The 23,384-nt window shown below is 41.0% G+C and overlaps 2 protein-coding genes across 3 annotated transcripts in view; both read left to right on the top strand.

The window, feature by feature from the left end:
• Window positions 1-3,385: 3,385 nt before the first annotated feature.
• Window positions 3,386-16,683, top strand: gpatch2 (G patch domain containing 2). Of its 2 annotated transcripts, none has more exons than XM_074685654.1 (10): window positions 3,386-3,603; window positions 4,415-4,658; window positions 7,295-7,833; window positions 8,197-8,261; window positions 9,086-9,283; window positions 9,783-9,903; window positions 9,998-10,037; window positions 10,203-10,267; window positions 10,448-10,536; window positions 14,266-16,683. In XM_074685654.1, the coding sequence occupies exons 1-10, from the start codon at window positions 3,554-3,556 to the stop codon at window positions 14,433-14,435; spliced, it is 1,581 nt and encodes a 526-aa protein (XP_074541755.1). In that variant the 5' UTR covers window positions 3,386-3,553; the 3' UTR covers window positions 14,436-16,683. The 2 variants fall into 2 exon arrangements, with proteins under 2 accessions (XP_074541755.1, XP_074541754.1); XM_074685653.1 differs by having other exon boundaries at window positions 3,387-3,603; window positions 7,295-7,836; window positions 14,266-16,682.
• A 2,008-nt stretch (window positions 16,684-18,691) lies between these two features.
• Window positions 18,692-23,384, top strand: part of LOC141802130 (estrogen-related receptor gamma-like) — a 40,738-nt gene continuing 36,045 nt past the window's right edge. Inside the window, exon 1 of the mRNA XM_074685582.1 lies at window positions 18,692-19,044. The gene's annotated coding sequence lies outside the window, so the exon portion shown is untranslated. The remainder of the gene's footprint in view (window positions 19,045-23,384) is intronic.

The following is a 23,384-nucleotide window of genomic DNA, read 5'->3' as shown; positions in this document are numbered from 1 at the left end:
CAAAAAAAAAAAAAAAAAAAATGAGGGAACATCTTTGGAGACACTTCTGCACCCTTAATGCACAATCTCAGCATTTCCTATGCCGTTAAAAAAATAAAAACTATGTAAACTTGGTGATTTTTCTTTTACAAGATAACTTGAAGCACTACATTTGGCCAATTATGTTAACATTCTAAAAAATAGACATTTACTCTCTTTTAAGTGGTGAGCCCCTCCAGTAACTGCTCTCAAGCATAAGGCTGTCCTCACACCAGTGTCACTGGATTCTCCAGTGATATATGATCCATACAGCTGCCTGAGACAAGTTTCTAAGAACAAGCTGCTTTGCCGGGAAGAGCTGTACTCACTAGTATTCTGGATACAAACAGCCCATGAGGGCATTTCCATATCTAACATGTATGGTCAGTGTTGTGACCAGTATCAGGCTGCGAAAAACAAGCTGACATATGAGAAGTTGCTAAACCACTCATCAACATTTATCACAAGATTAAAAAACAAAACCGTTCAGGTTTTTGCTTAGTTTTCAGAATATTATCAACTTAACTGAACATGCTTCTCAGAATTGGAACAGCTTAGTGTGCTGCCTGAGAATTGACCTTATTTAGCACCAAAAGTTCACCCTCTATGCTTGGAGGTGTGTCCAGCTGGTATGGTCTCATATTTTCATCAGCCAACCATGACATTGGATCTACTTTTTCATGGCTATGAGCTGACTGTGTCTCAGGCGCCAATCACAGTGAAATTAGGCAACTATTCATTTACACAACACCAACTGATCCTTCTGGAACAGTGGTTTATAAAAGTGGTTTATAAAGACTGCATTTTGAAAGTGTGAGACTAAAGACACATGTGCATGACCACACTGTCAGACTGCTATGCTGTCAGGTGGCGCACCCCATAGATATTTAGCACCTTATCTCTCACAAATTTCCAGGTTTAACAAAAAACAGTGCAAATACCAGTCACTCTGCTCAGTTTCCCCTGCAAGGGCATGCTTCAGTTACAGATTTGTTGCATAATCTTTCTTCACACTTGGTTGATATCAAAGACCTCCATTGGCTTAGGAAGTCCTGGCCTGACAGTCATAAGACCTGACAGGAGCATTAGCTGGAGCTGCCAACCTCTGATACAATGATTAAAAGGAAACAAAGTCCTTATTCTGGATTAGTGATGTTATGTCAGAGAGGGATTTAAACACCCTCAGTTTAGAAAAATATTTTCAATTTATGGCTTTAAAAAGAAGAAAAAAAGAGGTTGGCATTCTTTAATAAGCATTGCTGCTTCTTGAAAATTGTCTAAAACTTTTTTGGTTACAGAAAAAAATGAAATGGAAAAAAAAAATCTCTAACAACCCTTTTTTCTTGAAAGATGACTTTGGTACACTTTCTTGTTTAATTGTCAGAAGATTTACTCCTTTAAAAACTAATAAATTAAAAATATTACTTCTTGCTTGTAATCTTCACCGCTCAAGATAAATAATACACAAACATGCATACGGCCCAAAGAAAAAAAATATAATTTGAAAAAACTTCAAAACCTACAATTTTTTTTGTTATTTTGCCCATAATTCCTGCTTTTCTTTTCTTTTCCACACACATACATTTACAAATCACTTTACCCAGCTCCAGGTGGTGTCAGTAGCATACTGCTGAGCAGCCTCATCCAGCTCTTCATCATCCTCCCATGATATCATGATTCCATACTTGGTTTGAGCCCCAAAGCAACTTTCTGGTTTGTGTTGGTCTTTGCTACCTTTCTAACACTGGGTCGTGTAAAACTTCCCTGTGCTGGTCTGGCTGAGAGCTTGTGTCTTCACTCTGTGAGAGTGTCAAGAGTCTGACTGCCATGTGCAAGTGGACAGCTAAGTACTATATTTACCTGGACCCTCTATCAGAAACCTGAGACGGTCCTGGAGTGGTCATCATCCACCAGACCTCCTGACTTCTTAAGCATTTGAGAAGGGGGACACATGTTGAAGGATGATTTAACTGAGTGTTGGCCTCGGGGAGCTTCCTCTTACACATGTACAGAATGATCACACACCACTTAGACAACAAATTACCTTGGCACAGGGCTCCCTTTCTAATACATGCCTGTCAGGTTTTTCATTGTGTAAATATCTAATTAGTTAACACAGCGGCTGTGGCAGCTGCTGTTGCTTTTGACCCTCATATTGACCATGCTTGTGCTGTAACTGGCATTCAGATGACAGCAAAGCACCTGTCACACTGGGAAGATCTCCAGGACTCCCTGGTACACAGAGACCCTTCCAGTGACCAATGAATTTAATATGTTTTAATGATGGGCTTGAACTGATGACCTCTGGTCTGCATTTGATAGGCCAGCTGGCTTCTTGTAGCGCTGACAATCCGTGTCAGACGTGAGGTCTACCTAAAACAAGTCTCCACTGCCCTCTAGTGGTCAAAGGGAAAATTACATGCATGCTTGGGAACCGGGGTTTAAAGATGCCTTCACTGGAAACAGCTAGAATCCGACATACGAGCACCTGCTGCGGAGTTTTGGAACTGGTACGCTTTTAGGCCTCAGGATATAAAACACATATTGAACATTCTTAAAGAAAATCAAATACATCTTACGGGTCACAAATCTTATGAAAAGACTAGTGAGAATGACCTCACGTCTCTGAATAGATTCACTTCCCCAGACTTGCTCTTATGTCATTTCACTTTTTTTTTTATTATGTTTTAATTTCAGTGTAACTAATTCGACTTCAGCCAGCCATTATCACAATTGTCTTTCTTAACTGATATTTTTCACCTTTTTTTTAATCTATATACACTTAATCTCTATTTTTTTTTTTATCAAGTAAGGTTTTACTTTTATCTCATTGTTTCACAGCACTTCCTATTTTCACCTGAAGTGAGGTCTTCTTTTCCCAAAACCCTTTTTATTTATCTTTCTCTTCATTCATGTTTTTATCTTCATGTTCGATATTGCACTGACATGATGACTGCTTATCTCTACTGCAAAATGTTTATCTTTTGTTTGCTTGATTCTCTGCCATGCTATTATCTGACTGTCATGCACCTTTTAACCATTTGTTTTTTTTAAGTTATTATTATTACCATTATCATAAGTGCTGTTGATTTAAAATATGATTATAGTATTTTTCTGTTCACAGAAAAAATATGTTCATGAAGAAGTTCTCAAAACGCATCATGTCCATAGATTAGATGAGTTGGGTTTGGGTTGAAGCATTTAAGTGTGTTAATGAACCATCGTCCATACAAGATAGAGGGTGGTAAAAATATAAACGAGGCTCTCGTTGAAGATTTTTTAAATTATGTTATTGTATAAAAAAGATATTAACACTAATTTTCTTCCCGTGGTTATGAATTATGTGGTGGTTTAACATTTCCCGCAGCACTTGAAGGCAGCATAATACCTCTCTCTCTGCTCTCACCGTGTCCTCCTCTTGTCGCATATCGATCCAGCTAGCTGATCGTTAGCTTTTGTGTCAGGATGGTGTCTGTGCTGTGTAAATGTTTCCACCTTCTTTCTGGTTAAAGGTATCCGGCATTTGGCGGCTTTCATGTTCCGTGCGGCTAATCTAAAAACCATCGGCAAAGCGGGAACCGGCTGGTAGGTGGTCTTTTAAATCTCCGAGGCGTAACATAATGTTCACGTCCACTCCACTTTCGTGAATCAGCCGGGGCTAGGGAGCTAAAGCTAACGTCAGTTATGCTAGCTGGCTAGCAGGGAAGCTAGACTGAATTCCGGGAGATTTCTGTGTCGTTTGGTGTTATTTCTTGACAGCATTTGCTTAGGGTACGACATCTAACGCTACTAATCCTGCTGGCTGACCGTAGTTGTGGTGTGAACGATGTAGCTAGCGAGAAAAATACGCTAACCTGTCAAGCTAATAACAAACAAAACAGCTAACTTATCAAGAGTAAGGTTGATGCTAATGTCAGGGCACTCTGCAAACGACATCGCAGCCTAAATATTTACAATTTAGTTGTAACACAGGGGACCTAATGGGAGCTATGTCCTGTTAAGGAACTTAGAGAAAAATGGAACTTGAAAATATATGATAAAAGTCTTGATTTATAGTGAGATTTATAATTACCTCTTCCCAACGTTTTTAACGTAAGCTTATTAGATGAGACAGCAGCCTCTTCAGCTAATCGAGTGACTGTTAACCGCTGGAATTTGAGTATTTTAAACAATTATGCAAATGAGCTTAATATCAGTCATGCCTACACAAACAGGGGCGTGGATATGTTACATTTTACGCTAAAAAGTATCACAGATTTGGTCTCATATGATGATAATGAAGCTGCTGACAGCCCCGAAAACTGAAATTTCCCTCAAATGCGTTGAAATAACTTCTGTGTGACTAAGTATTTACGAAGTATTATAAGCGGTTTTTTTTTTTTCTTGCACCCTGCAGGCACTTTCGCCGGACGATGGACGAGCTCGTCCATGACCTGGTGTCAGCACTGGAGGAGAGCTCCGAGCAGGCTGCGCGTGGTGGTTTCGGTGATGGGGGAGACCATGCTCTGGCTGTGGGCTGTCTCCTGAAGAGACAGGCTCGGAAGCGGAGGGGTAGGAAACGACGCTCGGACAACCCGCACCCGCCGTGGGAGACAGGCCACCTAAGTGAGGGCTCAGAGTCCAGTGTGGAAGAACACAAGGTGAGGTGACTGAGGACAGTGATTTGTGAGACAGTTCTTAACCCAGGTTCTTTCAGTTCATGTAACTGAGCCAGCTTAAAGGCATTTGTACAAAACTCTTAAGACCTTTAGAGCCAAGTCATCAAGGACTGAGGTCTTGTCCTCTTTGCTAAACACTGGGTCGACACAGGTTTCCAAGGGGTGTTTGTGTGGAAGGTTCACAAGAAACCTGTCCATTTTTTCTACATAGGATCTTCATATAGGGCTGCAACATTAATTATAACTTTTATCATCTAAATATCCATAGCTGATAGGGAAATGCACTTCATTGGTGATAAGGAAATAGCCTCACTTTTATCTATTTGCCTTTTCATAATCCTCAATTTAAACTGAGATTATCAGCACCAAACAACAGGTACTACAAAATGCTATTTCTCAGTATCTGTGGATGACCTGACCAGTCCATTTACAGCACAAAATCTCCATGACAACACCATGCCAGCCAACAAAGTTTAGCAATGAGAAGCAGGATCTGTGCTTTTTCCTCAAAAACAATATTGTTAATAATCTGTAGGAAAGGTGGACTTTGCAGCAGAACTGAAGAAAAAGAAAAAAAGACAGAAGAGTAGAAGAAAAACAAACAGGAGAGTGATAGAGCACAGGCTAAAGGCTAAGTGGGGTTAGTGAGTTAGGTAGTTAGAGTGAGGTTATGCTAGCTCTGCTTGGTGAGGTTGGAGTTGGTAGATGAGCACTGGTGGAACATTAATATTCGAGTGAAATGATTTTATACCCTCACATGTAAGGCCAATCAACTTGAGCTCCATCTTGTTCAGCCCTTTTGATTGATTAAGTTGCTTCTTTGAGGTTAGCTGGCGCGATGAAGGGGGGGGGGTAGGGGCTAGGGGCAGAAAAGACAGAATTGTATTTTCACAAACACATCCTGGTCAAAATAAGAAACACTTCGGCTATTTGAAATGTTTAATAATACAAACATCTGTTCTGAAACATTCTACATGGCAGAGAGTGGAAAATAAAGAACTGTAACTTAATACACTCACAATTGACATTCACAAATTTCATATTGTTACAGCAAGATTGACCATTGTTATCACGCATTACAGAGTTTTAACTTATTATGCAGGAACAGTGAGTAATTAAATATTCTGTTAAATACTGAATTGATGTTGTGATTATCTTTATATTTCTAAATGAATTTAATTTTGATTCAATTGGATTGAATCACTGAAGAGATTCCTGTGGTTGATAACTCAGAGATCTGGAAACAGACTGCTTTTCTCATAAATTAAAAACTTACTTCTTTGACCTTAACGGATATGCTACTGTTGTGAGAACAGTGAAACCTTAATCTGGTCTAATCCTTTGGTAATTATAATCTACTGACCCCCAAATGAAGTTGAAGTGATCCACTTATTACAGATTGTTTGCAGTGGAAGTGGTAAATGACTTGTATTAAGTGTTCTGGACCACAACACTAGAAGTTTGTACCATTGTGTTGTAGAAATGTAACCTTCACATCGCTTTGACCTCATTTATGTACTTAAGTTGGATCATCACAACCAGTGTTTGGTATTTACCACATTGGTGTTTGTTTTGGTGGTGTCCTACCACAGCTATGCTGATGACACTCAGATCTACGTGTCAATGACGGCAGGCGAACATGGGCCTGTAGATTCACTCTGTCGCTGCGTTGAACAGATCAGTATGTGGATGCAGAACAATTTCCTCCAGCTGAACTCAGACAAAACTGAAACCATTGTCTGTGGCCCACAGAAACAAAGAGAAAGGGTTATCAGTCACCTTCAGACTGTCTCTCTAAATGTGAGTAACCAGGTTAGAAATCTAGGGGTGATATTGGACTCAGACCTGAACTTTAACAGCCACATTAAATCAATAACATCAGCGGCTTTTTACCATCTCAAAAACATTGCCAGGATTAAAGGAATAGTGTCTAAACCTGACTTGGAGAGACTGATCCACGCATTTGTCTCCAGCAGGTTAGATTACTGTAATGGCCTGCTCACTGGACTTTCAAAACGAGCTGTAAGACAGCTGCAGTACATCCAGAACGCTGCTGCTCGGGTCCTGACCAGAACCAGGAAATATGACCATATAAGTCCAGTGCTCCGGTCTCTGCACTGGCTTCCTGTGGCTCAGAGAATAGACTTTAAAACAGCTCTGCTTGTTTACAAGTCCCTTCATGGTCTAGCACCAAAGTACATCTTGGACATGCTAGAACCATATGAACCAACTCGGTCTCTGAGAACCTCAGGGAGGGGTCTCCTGCTGGTGCCCAGAGTCAGGACTAAACACGGTGAGGCTTCATTCCAGTTTTATGCCCCCAAAATCTGGAACAGTCTGCCAGAAGATGTGAGACAGGCCTCAACTCTGACAATGTTCAAAGCCCGGCTGAAAACAGTTCTGTTCAGCATAGCATACAACAACTGAAAGTATTTTATCTGCACTCTCCTCTTCTAATTTAATTAATCATTTTTAATGTTTTATGATGTGATTTTATGCATTGATTTTATTTTGCCTATTGTGATTTTATTTTATGTTAGCTGTAAAGCACTTTGAATTGCCTTGTGTATGAATTGTGCTCTACAAATAAACTTGCCTTGCCTTGCCTTGCCTTTTAGGACTACCGTGCCAGTACTGGAGGGGTCTCTGCTTCCAACAGCCATGGCCGTGATAACAGCGACTCGGATGAACAGCTCGGCCCCAAGAGACGCACCCTCCTAACAGCCGAGACCGGGCGGAGCAAGCGTCCACTTTGGCCGGATGACTTGGGTGTCCTGGGGTCAGCTGAGGGAACTCGCAGCCTCAGACGGAGACGTAAGGTCAAACGAATGGCAGTCGACCCACCTGCTGAACCAGAACTCCCCACCTCCACCATGCTGGGGCCCCCTCCAGTCCCCAAAGCCCGCCCTGGCAGCAGGCTGCACAGACTGGGTGCAAACGATGGCAGGGGCGTCATGGAGCTGTGTGGAGGTGGGCCAGGGGGAGTGAAGAACAGGGTGAAGAAGAGGAAGCTGGCCACACACAGGTTGGGGGTTGAGGCTGCAGATGAAGGGGTGGTGGTGGAGAGTGAGGACCTCATCTCTTCTCCGACAGAAGGGAGCAAGGACAAGATGGAGTTGGAGGAGCAGAAGGGCTCGGATGAGGACATGAGTGACAGGTGGTTAGTGTTTTGACCTTTTTTTTCTATTTATGAGCGTGTTTGTGAAACTGTAGGCTGACAGGTAAGGAAAAATCCACTTCTGTCTACAGCTGAGCAGGAAAATCTAAAATTTTTAGTCCTTTGCTGCAAAATGTAGTAGTGTAGAAATGTGCTCAGTTTCATTATTCTGATATGATTACTTCTTGCTCAGATAGTTCTTTATTTAAAACCCATTTCAGGTAAGTTCCCTTTATGGTAAATGTATCATAACAAATGCTTGTGTTTTAACCACATTTAACAACTTTAATCATTTTTCTATTAACCATTGTGTAGCCTAAATTATGTTTTAATTCTTTCTTTTTCCATTTCTGTCATTTTAAGTGAGACCAGCAGTGTCAGTAACAGCAGTGATGGAGGCCTCTACACCAATGATGAGGGGAGGCAAGGTACTGACTTATATTAAGTGTTTTTATCAAAGTTAGCACAGTATCCATTCATACTGTCTGTTTATTGTGTTGGATTTTAACACACGTCATGAAAACACTGTCAGCATTAGAACCCATCGCCTGTTGTCTGACAGTGACATGGGGGTGTACTTCTGGTTTTTCCAGTATAGCCAGTGGTTACTGATATCCAGCCAAGACTTATTTTCTCATCCGCTGCATTATTTACATTTCAGTTAAAAAACAACCATGCTATGAAATGGATATGAAAAAAAAACCCTTTCATTTATTGATTAATGATATGCTCGAGGAGTAATGCCTGATTATCTGTTTTTTTTTGTGAGTCTCCATTTCACTGTTAATAGTGAATTACACTGAGGCTTCACTCTGAATTAGTACAGTTTACAAACCTTGAAAGAAAAGATTCTTTTGTGATGCCTTTGCAATTAAGAATTCCAAAGTTTACCAAAAGAAAGGGGAGAAGGAAACAGATTTTAAAATGCTTGTTTTAGATTGTATAAAGGTCTAGTCAATCATTTCTGGAATGCAGGAAATCTGAATCCTGTTTCATTTTAGAGTACCAAGCAGATTTGTTGTTTATTTTGTACACTTTTTTTCTAGAAAATATTTCCTGGTACACTTGCAAACAGATATTTGTTGCTGTCAGAGTACTGCTGATGGGGAAACAGGATGTCCAAAAAAACAACAACCTACTTTTGTGTCTGGAATCTGTTAAATGGCTTCATATAAATGTGTTGACTGTGTTTACTATAGACATAGCACAGTTTCTAAGTGAGCATCATCCTCTCATTATCTCCCCCTTCCAGGTGATGACGAACAGAGTGACTGGTTCTATGAGGGGGAGCCAGGCACTGGATCAGCACCTGGAGGTGCCTGTGGAATTGCAGGAGTAGTGCCCTGGTGGGAAAGAGAGACTGGGACGGAGGAGCTGGACCTGGCTGATCCTGTATTTAACAGCATCCTCACTGGATCATTTCCTCTCATGAGCCCTGCAGCACAGAGAGGTGGGCTGGGAACACACAGGCTGAGGAAACCCATTAGTCTTTTGGATGGTTTTGAGGATGTAGATCATGATGGCAATGAATGTATTTTGAATATTTTAACATGTCAAATTAAGAATGGAAAACACAACTAGAATCATTGCAGTAGAATTTTACAGTGTATTAAATATAAATGTTCTGAAGCATATGGTATATGTACTGCAATGTTTTTGCAGTGTCACTCATGTCCAGTAGATGGCAGACACTCCACACAGACAGAAAGAGGCAATTTTCAGTACAACAGTATGACTGTTATGTATTGTTCTGTGGTAAAAATAGGGACTCACACTTTTACAAGACAAACCTCTCAAAGAAAACATGATTGTGCTTGCAAATATTATATTACTCATCTAATCATTTTTACATTAACATAACATGTTAAAGTAATGTGTATATTTTTAGAGTGTGAAGAACTAGCTGAATCTTTTATGCTGACAAAACCATACTGTTTTTTGGCTTTTAGGGTTTCAAGCCAGGCTGAGTCGTCTCCATGGAAACCCGCAGGCATCTGAGGCAGGGCTGCAGGGCGGCTCAAGCCAGAGCTTTCACGACAGACTGGGCAGACAAAGTCAGGACCCCCATGAGTGAGTTCATATCTTTAAATTCTACTCACCTATTCACATTTATTCATGTTGACTTCATCATTTTTATATCACTGTTTTTTTCTCTCTCTAACAGACCCTGGTTCAGCTCAGGCTCGAGGAGAGAACACGGACAGGTTAGACTTGTTTCTTTTATACATTTATTGTTTCAGAAGAACACAGGCAAAGGTTTTGTTTTTGACGTTTTGATGTCATATGGAGTAGCCTTTTATTTTATTGCATGCTAACTGCTTGAACTTTGAGTTTTGTTTCCCCTGTCCTTTCCCTCCCTGGCACTTCAGTTGCACTGGGACCCGCGGTCAGACAGAGGGCATCGAAGGAGCTGCTCGGTAAAAACAGCCAGCAGGTGAGAACAACAGTTTGGCTTAAAACTGAGGACTTATGACTTGGGAAAAAAAACATGATTTCTTTACACTCAACTCTTACACACTGTCATAATCTTTACATTGCTTCAAAATGCTTTCTGCAGTGTTATTTGTGCAAACTGATGCCTCCATGTTTCCTTCCTGCTTGTCTGGTTTTGCAGACAGACCAGCGGGCACCTCGGCTCTCTGTGCACTGGGGATGTCAAGCGGAGGCGAAAAGCAGCCCCCCTCGGTTCCGGCGCCCCCTCAGGTAATAGGCACACACCTAGCTACACCTCACACGCCATCTGTCACTTTTTACCTACTGCCCACTTTTGTCGTATTTTTGGCTCTTAGTCTCTCACTTGATTTTCTCCTCCCTCATGTTTGGGCCCACCAGCCTGCTTCCCTCATTTCCTTCTGTTTTGCACGTACACTGATGTAAACTCAAGGGAAAGGGTGGAGAAGTGAGGGGTTCTGCTGCACATTTTTAAAAGGAATTAATTGAGAGAAGGGACTCCCTCATCCTTCATATTGCTTCCTCTCGTCCCTCCACCCCCTCCTTGTTATTAAACCCTGCTTTAGCTCTTAACCCCCTTTTGTCCTAAGCTTTGTTGGACAAGAGTCAGCTGGCTAGTGGTGCTGTCAGAGCAGAGATACTGGATTAGCTCTTAGCCAGTAACACTTGTGTATCACCCCTCCAGCCCCTCCCCTAAAACACTCTCCTTACCTTCGGGTCAGTTAATGCCTTAAGAAGAGGAAGGGTGAGGTAGCAAAGCTAAATGTTGTGAGGTCAAGCTCTAATTCTGTAGAAATGTCTCAGTTTGGATCATAAATGTAACGATCATCACAGTAAAGACTTTGCAGTCATGTACAAAAGGGTTGTCAAAATTTTCATCTTCAGCTAAGTTTTAATGACATGTTTTGTTTTTGTTGATGTTTACCTTTCTTTTTCTGTATCCCTTGTAGAGCTGAAACGATTCCTCGAATGATTCGAGGTACTCGATTACAAAAAATACTCGAGTAATTTTCTCCGCCTCGAGGAATCGTTTAATTTTAAAAAAGATCAAAGAGTGGTGTTTCAAATAGAGCTGAGGCCATTTTTTTTATTAAGAGAGTTTTCAGACCCCTCAAGCTACCTCTTATACAAAATAGCAACTAGCAACAAATCTAGCTTCTTTTCTGGAGTTTGGAGACTAATGGGCCATTCTACGAAACGGGTGCCATTTGGGTCCGCAACATTTGATGAGATGTACAAGGCACAAAAAATGTGTCAAAGTGTGTTTACAAATTTTGGAGCTACCAAAGCAAGTGCTGTTATTGACATGCTGTATCAGAAAATTCTATTTCTTAAAGAGAAAAATTTTCATTTGAAAAATAACTGCTCTTTAACTAAACAAAAATGTATTTTATCCGATTACTCGATTAATCGATGGTATTTTCAGTAGAATACTCGAATACTAAAATATTCGATAGCTGCAGCCCTAATCCCTTGACCAAACACACCAGCACTCATGCTGGTTGATAACATAAGACACAGAATGATCAAAAAAACAAAAATGAGCTCAAACTCAGCATGAATTTTTAATGTTCAAAGTGACTCGGATCAGTGAAACTCAGCTGACGTGAAGCACATTAGATTGTGGCTCTAGACACAAGTGCAGAGCCTAAGAACACCAGGCGCTGACCTCACAGCAGGAAGCTGGCGAGCACAGCCAAATTCACGTCCCGACAGTTTGGCCCCAACCAGCCCTTGACTCAATATTTAAGTGTGTAATTGAGCAGGCATCTCCCTCCTGTGCTGCATACAAATAAAGACAGGATTAAAATGGGTAGGAAGTCGCTCTCTGGGGCTGGATGGTGAACTTCCAGGAAGAGCAGGGACAGAATGACTACCGTCTGAGCTCTGTGGATGTGGGTGTGTTTTATGTCTGGAAATGTGGTTCATTTGATTATGTGATTAAATTACTTAGAAGTAGCTTGAGACTTTTTGATGGAGGGATGGTGTCACAGGAGGAGGGGCTTTGATGCAACAGGTTTTAGGGAATGGTTGCTCCAAGGCAGCACCAGACAGAAGCAGCCTGAAAAAACTCACTGGGTTAAAAAAATATCGTGTATTTGAAGAGTAAATTTGAAAAATTACAGAACTGTATAAATCCCTGTCACTGTTATTGCAGACACCTCATGTTTGCTGCAGCGTGATAAAAGGTTTCATGCTTTTAACAAGGCCAAGGAGCGTACAAAGACCTCTTAAACCTGCTAACTCTCTTAAACCTAAACATACCCAATCAAACATATCAAATCAAATCAAATTTGTTCATATCAAATCAATGAAATCATGTAAAAATTATTTCATGTGCTCACCTTTGAGTGACTGGACCAAAAACATTTTTTTCAAACATTCCAATTCATTTTACTGAATGATTTTGGATACGCAAAAACATTGACTAGCTAATTGGTGAGTTTCTGTACTAACTGTTTGAAAGTTCATTTGTGGCTGTAGTTTCTGAAAGTCGTATTATTCTAATTAAGTAGAACATCTGGAGTTGGTTTTATAATACAAATTACCTTGTCAAATGGTTGCTTTTCAGTCCCCCTCATAGTTGTACTACTTATCATCCAGCTGATTAAGAATAGCCTTCTTAACATCTAGCCTAAATGGTTTTACATGATTTTAAAAGAAGAATTTCAGATTTAAGGGCCCTGTTAATTCACCCCCTGAGGGTCGGCTGTGGTACAGTCAGATATCTCTCAATCAAAAGGTTGAAGGTTCATTCACACTGTCCACATGCTGATGTGTCCTTGAGTGGGAAAATCCAAACTGGGGTCAGGTTCAGGATCAAATGTGTGCATGTGCACATAAATATATTGGTATGTTTGTTTTGGTATTTTTCCACCTCTGCATTAATCAAGCAAACATTCAGCTTTGTGTTTTTTTATCATAGTGAAAACTGAGAGACTGCAGTTCCCCTACAAAGGCTGAATTTGTGTGCAACTGTTTTCAGAACCTGGCTATTAGACAATCATCAAAACCACTCACGGTACTTTGGCCAACCCAGGTGAAACAGCATTAGACTTTCAGTTTAACGGTAACCAGGGGTGTATGTGCTTCCAGTCATTACACAAACAAGACCATTAGTCTTAATGCACAGTTATGGGACAGCCCATTTGGACGTAGTGTTAGCCGCATGCACGACGTCAATAAGTTTACAAGTTTACTTATTTCACCATGAAAGCAAGGCAGGTGCAGAATGTCATATGTCAAGGGAATCTCCTGGAAAACATCAATCCAACAAATTTTAATTGCACATGACTGTTACGCATAATCAGCAATAAACATGGTGAGTAGTGACAGTGTGACCAAGCGGCAACCTCCGGTCTGAGAATATGAGACAATGCTCAAGTGCTAAACCTGCTGTTTCTCGAGTGTTTGCTTGAGGCTGGCTGGCGCCCAATAGCTGTAGGCGAAGCCCTTGCCACTACCAATAAGGCCGCTATAGCCGATGTGCTTCATTTTCTGTTTCAGAAACAGACGGGTGACGTTGGCAAGACTACGTCCATGTTTTATACTGTCTATGAGTGAGACTGAGAGAAGATCAAGAGAAAAACATTTTTTTAATTCTGGAGAAATTGACATTTTATTATAAGAATATAGAATGAACAAACAGCTGTTATCAGCTAGTCAAACAGATAAAAAAGAGAAAAGGAACGTTTGACTAAAGATCTTGAACAGAGTAAATGTATGTGGTGTTTGAGAGTGTACAGTAGAACACCTCAAAAATAAAATCAGCAATATGAAAGCTGCTTTGCGGAACGAGCACCGCAGCAATGTCCCTGGTAACTTGATGAATAACTCTGCAAGCAGTTGTTTGATGAACTCCGACTGTGGTTTGCGCCCATGGATAATTTTGCTGAATCTTCTCTGCTAGTGCCAAACATTTTCCTTAATTTTTGTGCCATATATGAATGTTGTTTTCTTATCTGTGACCTCTCTCTTTAGGAGTTGTTGGAGAGAGTGCTCCTCCCATCCCAGACTCCAACATGGGGAGTCGCATGCTGCAGAGCATGGGCTGGAGCCCAGGGATGGGCCTGGGTCCGGAGGGTCGGGGTATCACCGAGCCCATACGGGCCACACAGAGACCCAAAGGCACAGGTCTAGGTTTCAACTGAACGCCTGATTCCTGGATCCTGAACATAAAACAAGCTGCGAAAAGAGGCCAAAAGAGCTCCAAGATGTGATGCTGCTCAGGGGGAAGAACAATGTAGAAAATGTCCAGAATAATCCAGGAGTGTGAGTCATAAGAAGGGAAGGAATGAGACTCTTCCTAGCAACAGAGTCTGTGATGAAAGATAAACTTTCCCATATTGGGGAAACGGTGATATCCACATTGACTGATCACACAGAGAACAACCTGTGAAAGTGAATGACTGAAATTAAGGAAGGAAAAGGACCTTTTCGTCTCCAGAGATTCCATGTTGGAGAATGAAACTGTCGTTAATGCCTCATTTTATGTGTGTGTGAAGCTGGCATGCTGCCTCGGCCCTGTTACCTCAGATGACACTGTTTCAGGCAAGAAAACAGGGTTAATGTAACCAATGACGACAGTGTGGTTTGTTTTCAGTCGAGAGTTTCAGTGTGTTAACGGTGAATGGTTTCGTCCGATGTTGCACAAGAATTTTGGACGAACATTTCAGTAGGTGATACCTCAAGAATGAGTCTAGGTTTCTTTTTGATGTAATGAAGTTCAGAGACACTGTATGGATGTGTGTTTAAAATATCAGGATGATGTTCCTGTCCTTTTTACTCTTCATTTAAAGGGAGCAGTTGGTCATCCGTGTGTTTTATCTGCCCAAAACACAGTGAGATAAAAATCAAAACCTATTCCTCTTTTCATAACAACCCACTCTGTATGCATGAGCTGCTATAACCACTGCAGGAGGTCATGTTTACCAAGAAAAGTGAAGAAAAGTCTTTATGTAGACTTTCAGGACCACCAATATAAGTTCTCATTCTCCTCACACAAAGTCAATTCAGTGACAAGCAGTATGTGTTTAAAAAATTGTGACTGAAAGATGATAAGAATTCCAAGCTTTGAAAATTCAAGTGTGATTCATTGTTTTTAAAAAATCACCCATTTACGTTGATTTTAGAGTTGTAAATGAAGAACTGCTGTCTCTATACTCAGAAAGGTCCAGCTGTGTTTTACTGAATAAGCCTGATCAGATGTCCCCTAGAAACTAAAGGTGAGTAGTAGGGTCAGATGAGACCCACAGAACAACACAAACGTGGACTGCACAGAGCCTTTTACATAAAATATAAATGGTTAAAAAAATTACAATAGAAAGTGAATGAATTAAAGTTTTTAGCCCCTTTACTGTTTACTTCAATGTAATATTGTTCATTGTGTTATTTTAGGCTTTTGGACAATACCAGCAGACTTTAAATAATTTGACGTGCAGATGGTGAAATAAAGGTTATAAAAAAAGAAACGATTAATAAAAATGTGCAGGAATGTGTTATGTACAGTGTTTGTCTTTTACCTTACAGAAACTCATTGGTCATTAACACTGGAACAAAAACTTACCCAAAACTAAAATGATCTGAAAATATTTTACTTTGATCTATCCTGGACTGAAACGAATATCACAAATTTGGGTCTCGAGTAGGAAATAAAATGTAAAACCACATCCTAAAATTTCTTCACCTTTTTTAATAGTTGACTGACTGTATTTAAATGTTTGGGCTTGAAAGATTCTTTTTTTTTAATTGTCATGACATGAGCCCCATTCACTAACAAGACCATAGAAAAAAGTTTTATTTCAAGATACTGAAAGACAAATGATGCCAGAGTGAAAAAAATCTGCCAGCGGGATTTGACAAGCTGCTTGTGTAGTCTCATGAACTGACATGTTTTTACTCTAACCAGAATGTTTCTCTTAAACTCCTTACAGATGTCATTTTTTGTTTCTCAGTATGTTTCTATAGATCCCTGTGATTAAGCTTGGCTAAGCTAACAGGCTGCTTGCGTCAGTTTAAAATGAAATATGCAGTGGTATCAATACTTTAATCTCACTCTTGGGAAAACTGTTGTTTGAAAATGTTGAACTGTTCATTTAAATTTGTTTCTTAGGAACTTGTGACAGGAAGTGGTACATTTTAAAAAGAAAATAAACTTGAGTTGGTCTATTGTAAGTTAATTTAACCTCATTTACATCAGCTTTAAAAATGAAAATTATACATTTTTTTTTCCAGCAAAATTTTCTTATAAATATTTTTTCAGAAAAATAGTTACTTTATGCGTTTAAAAACTCATATATAAGATATAAACAAGGCACATCTAAGAGTATATAAATTGTTGATAAAGAAAAAAACATTATTTGCAGACATGCAATGTGAAACTAGATAAAAAGGGTAAACAGTTTTAATTTGGCAGCAGATCTTGAAAGTTTTCAAGTACAGGTTCTTCAGTTTTCCTTCTGCCTTGTTTTGTTGTGTTCTCACCAAACCTGAATAAAATCATTTGCATGAGAACATTTTAAGTCAGTACAGACATTTCTATTTATTTCATGTTACGACTGCACATTGTCTTTGATTCCTAATGCTTAGGAGGGATTCACGATTGCTTTTAAAGGTCCCATATTAAGCAAAAATCAGTTTATTAAGTCTTTTGGTGAAATTTGTGGGTCTTTGGCTTTCCTCCCAGCCCACAAAATGTTATATTTAATGACCAAACCTGTACTTAGTAGTACTTGTGAATGTAAAATCCTGACCTAAAACGAGCTGTTTGGAATTTCTGGGATTTGCTGACGTCATCGATTCCCTTTTTTGACCAATCAGGAGCAAGTCTGACCTGATTGGTCCACCAGAGCAGATACCCGAACCCCCTCCCCGCCCACTCTTCTCCCCGCTGCTGGAGAGAGAGGAGTGTGGCTGTTTTTGGCTGTAAACAGCCACATAGTTCCATGCACAAGCTTCCCAAGAAGACAAGACTAAGTGGCTAGAGTTCATTTATCAAGGAAATGTTCCAGCTACACTTAGTTAAACTGTGCATGTGTGTGCTAGTCACTTCACAGCTAACTGCTTTTCCAACAGAGGGCTAGCGAATGGACTGGTCCTGAATCCAGGCGCATTACCAACCATCCTCCAACAAACCTCGGACCCTGGAAATGTGAGTATTTTAAATGCTGTGTGCTGTGGAGCATATGTAAGAGCTTTTCCTCAGTGTCCCCTGTCTCTGTGTTAGCTTCAGGATGCTATCTTTAGCTGTAGTGAGCCTGTTGTTTTAGCCTGTAATGCTACTGTAAACGAGCCTTGCTGTTTTCTAAACACTGTGCATTCGAAGCTCGTGGTGCCGCTCTCAGTGACGCGGAAGAGCAGGGTGGTATCAGTGGTGGCTCATTTACATATGAAGGCCACGCCCACTAAATCAGACCGTTCTGAACAGACGAGCTAACAGAGCCTGGAAACAATGCTGCTGTGCTTGATTTGTTGGCTTTTTGAACCAAAACATGTTACTACCATTTCATGAAGACATCAATGATCCATATTAAACTGCAGAAAAAGAGCAGAATATGGGACCTTTAAAGCTCCACTGATGAACTTTCTCAGTTCTGTCACCCCCTGTAGGCAAAGTGGTACCTCTGCCACTCCGCTGTTCTGTACCTGTACATTGTTAGGTGGCGTTTTCTGATGAAAAGAATTTCTCCTGAATTAATCAAAAAAAACCTTTACCATACAAATGTAAGGAAATGCTGTTCCTGCAGTGTGGCGCTTACCCCATGCAGCGTTAACAAGCTTTAAAAATGACAATAGAGGGATAATAGTTTTTTTTTTTGCTGATGGTCTTGCTTGCTTTTATAGGTCATTGAAGACAACCACATTCATTTTACTGTTCAACAAGACAAAAAGTTGGCACAGGAGCTTTAAAGTAGAAAAATATGCAGAATAAAGTAAGAACTCCTAGGTAAGTAGTTAAAATGAATGAGATTATTGGAGATAAAAAGAGTAGAAACTAGTGGCTGTGTGCCACGTAACATCTTAAAAAGACAGGTCAGTTGCTGGGAATCACATCATTTGAACTTTTTCGTGGTGGTGTTTCTTGGACAAATTCACATACTGCTCCTATGAAGTGAGCTCTGATCCATAACTTCCTGTGGGAACGTGCCCTCTAAATATTTCCAGCTCTATCAACACATGCATCACATTTACATGCTGACTCAACATCCCTGAAATATGATGCTGTCCCTTTCTCTCCTTCTCTCCCTTCCTTGCAAGGCTGCATTAGAAATCCCTCCTCTGTATCTATGGGAATACAAGAGCGCCGGAGCACTGTGTCTCCTCTACCCTCCCTTCCACTCCTCCACTCCTCACCTCCTCCCGCTGCATATAAGGGAGTGCTGGCTGTGTCCTCCTCTCCCCAACAGTCTGCACCCCCTGCCCCCCCCAACTCACACACCTTATCCACCTCACCCTCTTCTCACCATCCCCTCACTAGACACACTTTCTGTCTGACACACTCTCTCAGGACTCCCCCTGCGAGCCAGCTAGGCAGGTATGTAGGTAAACTCAGCACTGGAGAGGAGAGAAAGAAGTGTGTGTATGTGTGTGTCTGAGTGTGTGTGTTGGGAGTGTGTGTGAGCGCTGCTGCATCGCTGAGCCTTAGAGACCGGAGGCGAGGAGAGCCAGAGCGTTTGTCCTTGAGACTGACTGACTGACTGACTGCAGCTGTGGAGCGAAAGAGCCGGCCATCCAGCAGGCAGCCGGTGGATGAACCTGACAGTGAGTATTGAGCGAAAGCTCCAAGACAAACACGAGGGAAAGTAAACGCAGGCTTCTTCTTTTTCATTTCAGGGGATGGACAAGTGTGTTTGTGTTTCTCGTCTGCTTAGAAACAGTCCAGTGTAGGGTTTGAATGGAAACAGTGTGTGTGCGTGCATGTGTGTGTGTGTCACACCAGGTGAAGGTCTACTCTGCTCCCAGGTGAACTCACCTCTCAGGCGTTCTATTGGCTCCCATCAGTGCTTGCTTTTAAGCCTCTGTAGGACTTTGTGAGCAGTTTAGCAATCGTTCATCTATTCAACGTGTCTGCTGCAGCGTCCACTGTGACTCTGTGTGTGTGTGTGTTTGTGTGCATTTATCTTTGTGTCAGTAACACATTACTGTAAATTTCCTCACCATCTCCCCCTTCCAGCTTCTGTTGACAGATCGATACTTATACATCTATAATTGGAAGTCATCGTTAATGGCAACCCTCCAAAGCTAGTCATTATCATGTGTAATCTTGCAGAAAATTACATTTTGACCGGTGTTCCTCTTCGTGGCCGGGAATCAGTGGAGTGTGCTGAGCGGGGGCTAACTGGTTAGGTGATGACCGGAAGGTGGGGTTATGACAACAGAGCCTCAAAGAAAGCTTAGAGGACGAGGAGGAGGGCTGGTGCAGGGTGAGGGGAGGAAAGGGCATCGGGACAGAGCAGGAAGGCATCAGAGCTGAAGACATTTTTACACAACAGGGGTATTTCTAGAGGAAAGCCTCCAGGGTGGTGTTGCCCCCCTGAATTCTGATTGGCTGTTTGTTTATAGTGCAAGTAGAACTGACCAATCAGGCATCTGCAGGCTGTGGCGTATACAGGACAGTCTATATGGAGAGCAAAAGCAGGCGAAACACGAGGCGAGTTTCTCCTTGTCTACACTAGGGAAGCCCTAAATGGTCATTTAAAATCAGTCATGTAAAACCAAACAGAAAATTATTTCAACTGCATTACACGCCTATTAAAGGCAGCACAAACTCAATTCTGTCCAGTTGTATTGCAGTTACATAGAAATTTTGGAAAACTTTATTTACTGTAGAAAACTTTAGCTATTCATTTTTTTTTTTTTAGTTTTTATTTAACTTTATAAAACATGCTGCTAAGCCTGGGAGCTGTTCAATAAACATATGCTTGAAGGCATTTGAATGCAGTTAAGTGTTGGAGTTTGTATTGTTCAAATTTTTTTACGCCAATGTTTTTACTTTGACCGCAAATTAACACCGTCTTCAAATATCAGTTATCGCCCTACTAATAATCAGTATCGGTATCGGCCCTAAAAAATCCATATCAGTCTATCTCTACTTGACACTGCGCTGAAAAAGCCAATCCAACCTCCATTCAACAGAATCTACAGCTGTTTCTTGGTCCCTATAGTTTTCAAAAATCCACTGCATGATTTTTTTAATCTCAAAAAATGGAAGATTTGCTTATTGTAGGTAAATAAAAAAAAACAATCTGTTTCCCTTGTGGGTTCATACCACTGAAGTTAGCAAACACAAAGCCTCCGTGAAACTGAGACTCACCACAAATAGATACAAAAGTAGTGACAGCAGAAACATCTCAATTAGACTGTAAAAAATGCAGCGCACAGAAAAAGGTATTGGCTGTTGGACATATTGCACGTTCCCAGACATGTTACTGCTGTTAGATCAAAGCTGATTAGTTCAGAGATTAAGTAATAAGTAAACATAGTTATGCCCCTGTTATCCAGAACTGATGAAATCCCAGCAGTGCTCCATGATGCACTCCTCTCCCACCACATTACTCCAGGTTACATCGTGATGATCAGATGAACGGCAGGAGAGAGTTACTCACAGCAGGAGAAAGTGGCGATGATGTGAGGAAGAACAGGAGGTGAAGGATTGAGAAAATAAAACTGGAGTGTGTGCGTTGGCTCTCTGTGGTGACAGACGGCGTTGTGGGCAGAGACTGGCTCACCTGTGGAGCTGCTGACAGAACGTGTAAGGCCGGGTTAAAGGGCTGACTGAGGATTGATGTGTGGATAAAAAGAGAGCCAGAAGGTGAATACATAAAGCTGTGCTCAACTTTTTTTTAACCAACACAACAGGCTGGCTGCTTTAGTCCGTGTGTACGTCTGTGTTGATTTGTTTATAGTAGACAAGCTGACAGGGAGCCAGAGGGCTCAATTTACCACCTGTGGAGATAAAAGTGATATGATGAGATAGACTGCATGCTGTTTTTATTATGTGTGTGTGAGTTTATGTAAATGTCTGTATAATAGTTCCTGACATCAGCAGTAGATGTGTGTGGAGCTGACTCCCAGAAAACTGTGTGTGTGTGTGTGTGTGTGTGTGTGTGTGTGTGTGTGTGTGTGTGTGTGTGTGTGTGTGTGTGTGTGTGTGTGTGTGTGTGTGTGTGTGTCAGGTCCACACCAGCTGGTGGAGGAACCAGGTGTGAGTTGGTGTGTAAAAGGAGGATTTACTGGAAAGCTGTGCATAAGAGCCATATTTGTTCAAGTAAAGCAACTGTAATCAAATAAATCAAACTCACTAATCCATAACAGTGAAATAAAATTTTAACTATTAGCAACCCTTTATAAAAACAAACAAACAAAACTTGTATAAAAGCATTTAACATTTAAAACTGATGTTACACCTAGACTTAAAGGGGCTGTGAGGAGTTTCTAAGTGCCTGATTGTAATCCACACTTCAAAATGAGATGGTCAGCACCAATATAGGTTATTTCGAAATGCTATTTCTTAGCTCCCTAATAGGGTTGAGCAAAACCGGATCAATTGTCTAAGTCTCCATGACAACGCCACGCCAGCTGACGAAGTTTAGTGGTGAAAAGAGAGATCTGCGTTTTTCTCGGCTGAAAATAATTTCTGTGATTAATTTTATAGTAATGGTCGACACAGGAGGCAAACTGTCAGACAGAAAAAGGACAGAAGAGCAGAAGAAAGCTAAATGGCTAAAGGCTAAATTTCACCTGTCTGTTTCTGAAAAACGATTTTTGAAGCAGATTGGCTATCACTGCCAAATTGGAAGTAGCACAGGCTTTGAGTACAGCTATAGAGCACCTGTCAGTCATGTGAGCTAAGCTGTGCCTCTGATTGGGCAAGCTCACAATCTTTATCCTCTAAATTGCCGAGTTAGGAAAAAATTTGCCCCCCTTGACAGTGTGTGCTGTTAGGTTTTTTTTTTTTTTTTGGGGGGGGGGGGGGGGGGGGGGGGACTTTTTTGGCTTGGTGTTTATGTGACTTACTTACGTACTTTCAGAGTCAGCCTCAAGAGGAAACTGGAGAAACAGCAGATTTTAGCACTTCCACATTGTCTCATATTCTTAGACAGAAGGTTGCTGCTTGGTCTAGACCTTTTCACATTGATAAGATTTTAAGTGAGATGCAACATTATTTTGCAGCGTTAAACAAACATCACTCACAGGTCACTGCAGTGGTTCCTAGTGCAGGATCTAGGCCCTTCTGAGGGTCACAAACAAAATTTAAGGCTCACTAGACGACCCCATATCCTCAAAGTTTATGAGTAGTGCAGGAAAATGGGAAAGTGTAGTAGCTGAATGCGTGCAACTTTGTCAAGAGTCAAATTATTGATGGTTAGTTGACTGGGTCAAAGCCTATGAACAGGTCCAAGCAGCCAGGTCCAGCTGCACCGACTTCATATCAAACATGTCCAGGTTCACAATCCCCTCACCTTCCTGTTTGGTGGTTTATCAAACCTGCAAGAGCTCTGGCCTGAGCCTCCGCTCTGCCATCTCTATTGCTCTGCAGAGTGCTCAGACTTTAAGTCCTTCTACCTCCCCATCATCCACCTGCAGGCTCTGGTGAGAGGGTTTAAGATTTTATCTCCACACTCCTCAAATTTCTGCATATAGAACAAATCTGCAAGGACTGATGAGGACAGAGTCTAGATGCCAAATTTGAGCATTTCCCTGCTGCTGCAAGAAAGTTTCACACAATACAACGGGACAGGCCTTCAGAGGGCTGGCCAATCAGACGGGAGGGGGTTTGTAGAGCAAGAAGTCTTAAAGAGACATTAGTTAAAAATAAGTGTTTCAGATAGTTGCTGAAGTAACAGTTTTTATAAAACCCCAGTGTGATGAAAAACAGAGATTTTTTTCTGGCTGTAAATCGTGTAAAGCTACTTCAGAGTGACAAAATAAAGCATTAAAAGGAGCACAATATACCCTTTAAAAAAATGTGCAAAGCAAGAGCTAAAGATGTCAGATATAAGTAGTGATGTAATCCCTTAATCTAGCTTAAAAAGAAAAGTCAAATACAATCATTGAGGGAAATAGAAGGAAATGCAAGTAGAAAATGTTTTCTCTTTTAA

This window comes from Halichoeres trimaculatus, unplaced genomic scaffold, assembly GCF_033239565.1.
Source record: "Halichoeres trimaculatus isolate MK-OKI-2021-1 unplaced genomic scaffold, fHalTri1.1 fHalTri1_scaffold_13, whole genome shotgun sequence".
Lineage (NCBI taxonomy): Eukaryota > Metazoa > Chordata > Actinopteri > Labriformes > Labridae > Halichoeres > Halichoeres trimaculatus.
Note: the sequence above shows the minus strand (reverse complement) of the source record. Positions and strands in the feature narration are given on the sequence as shown.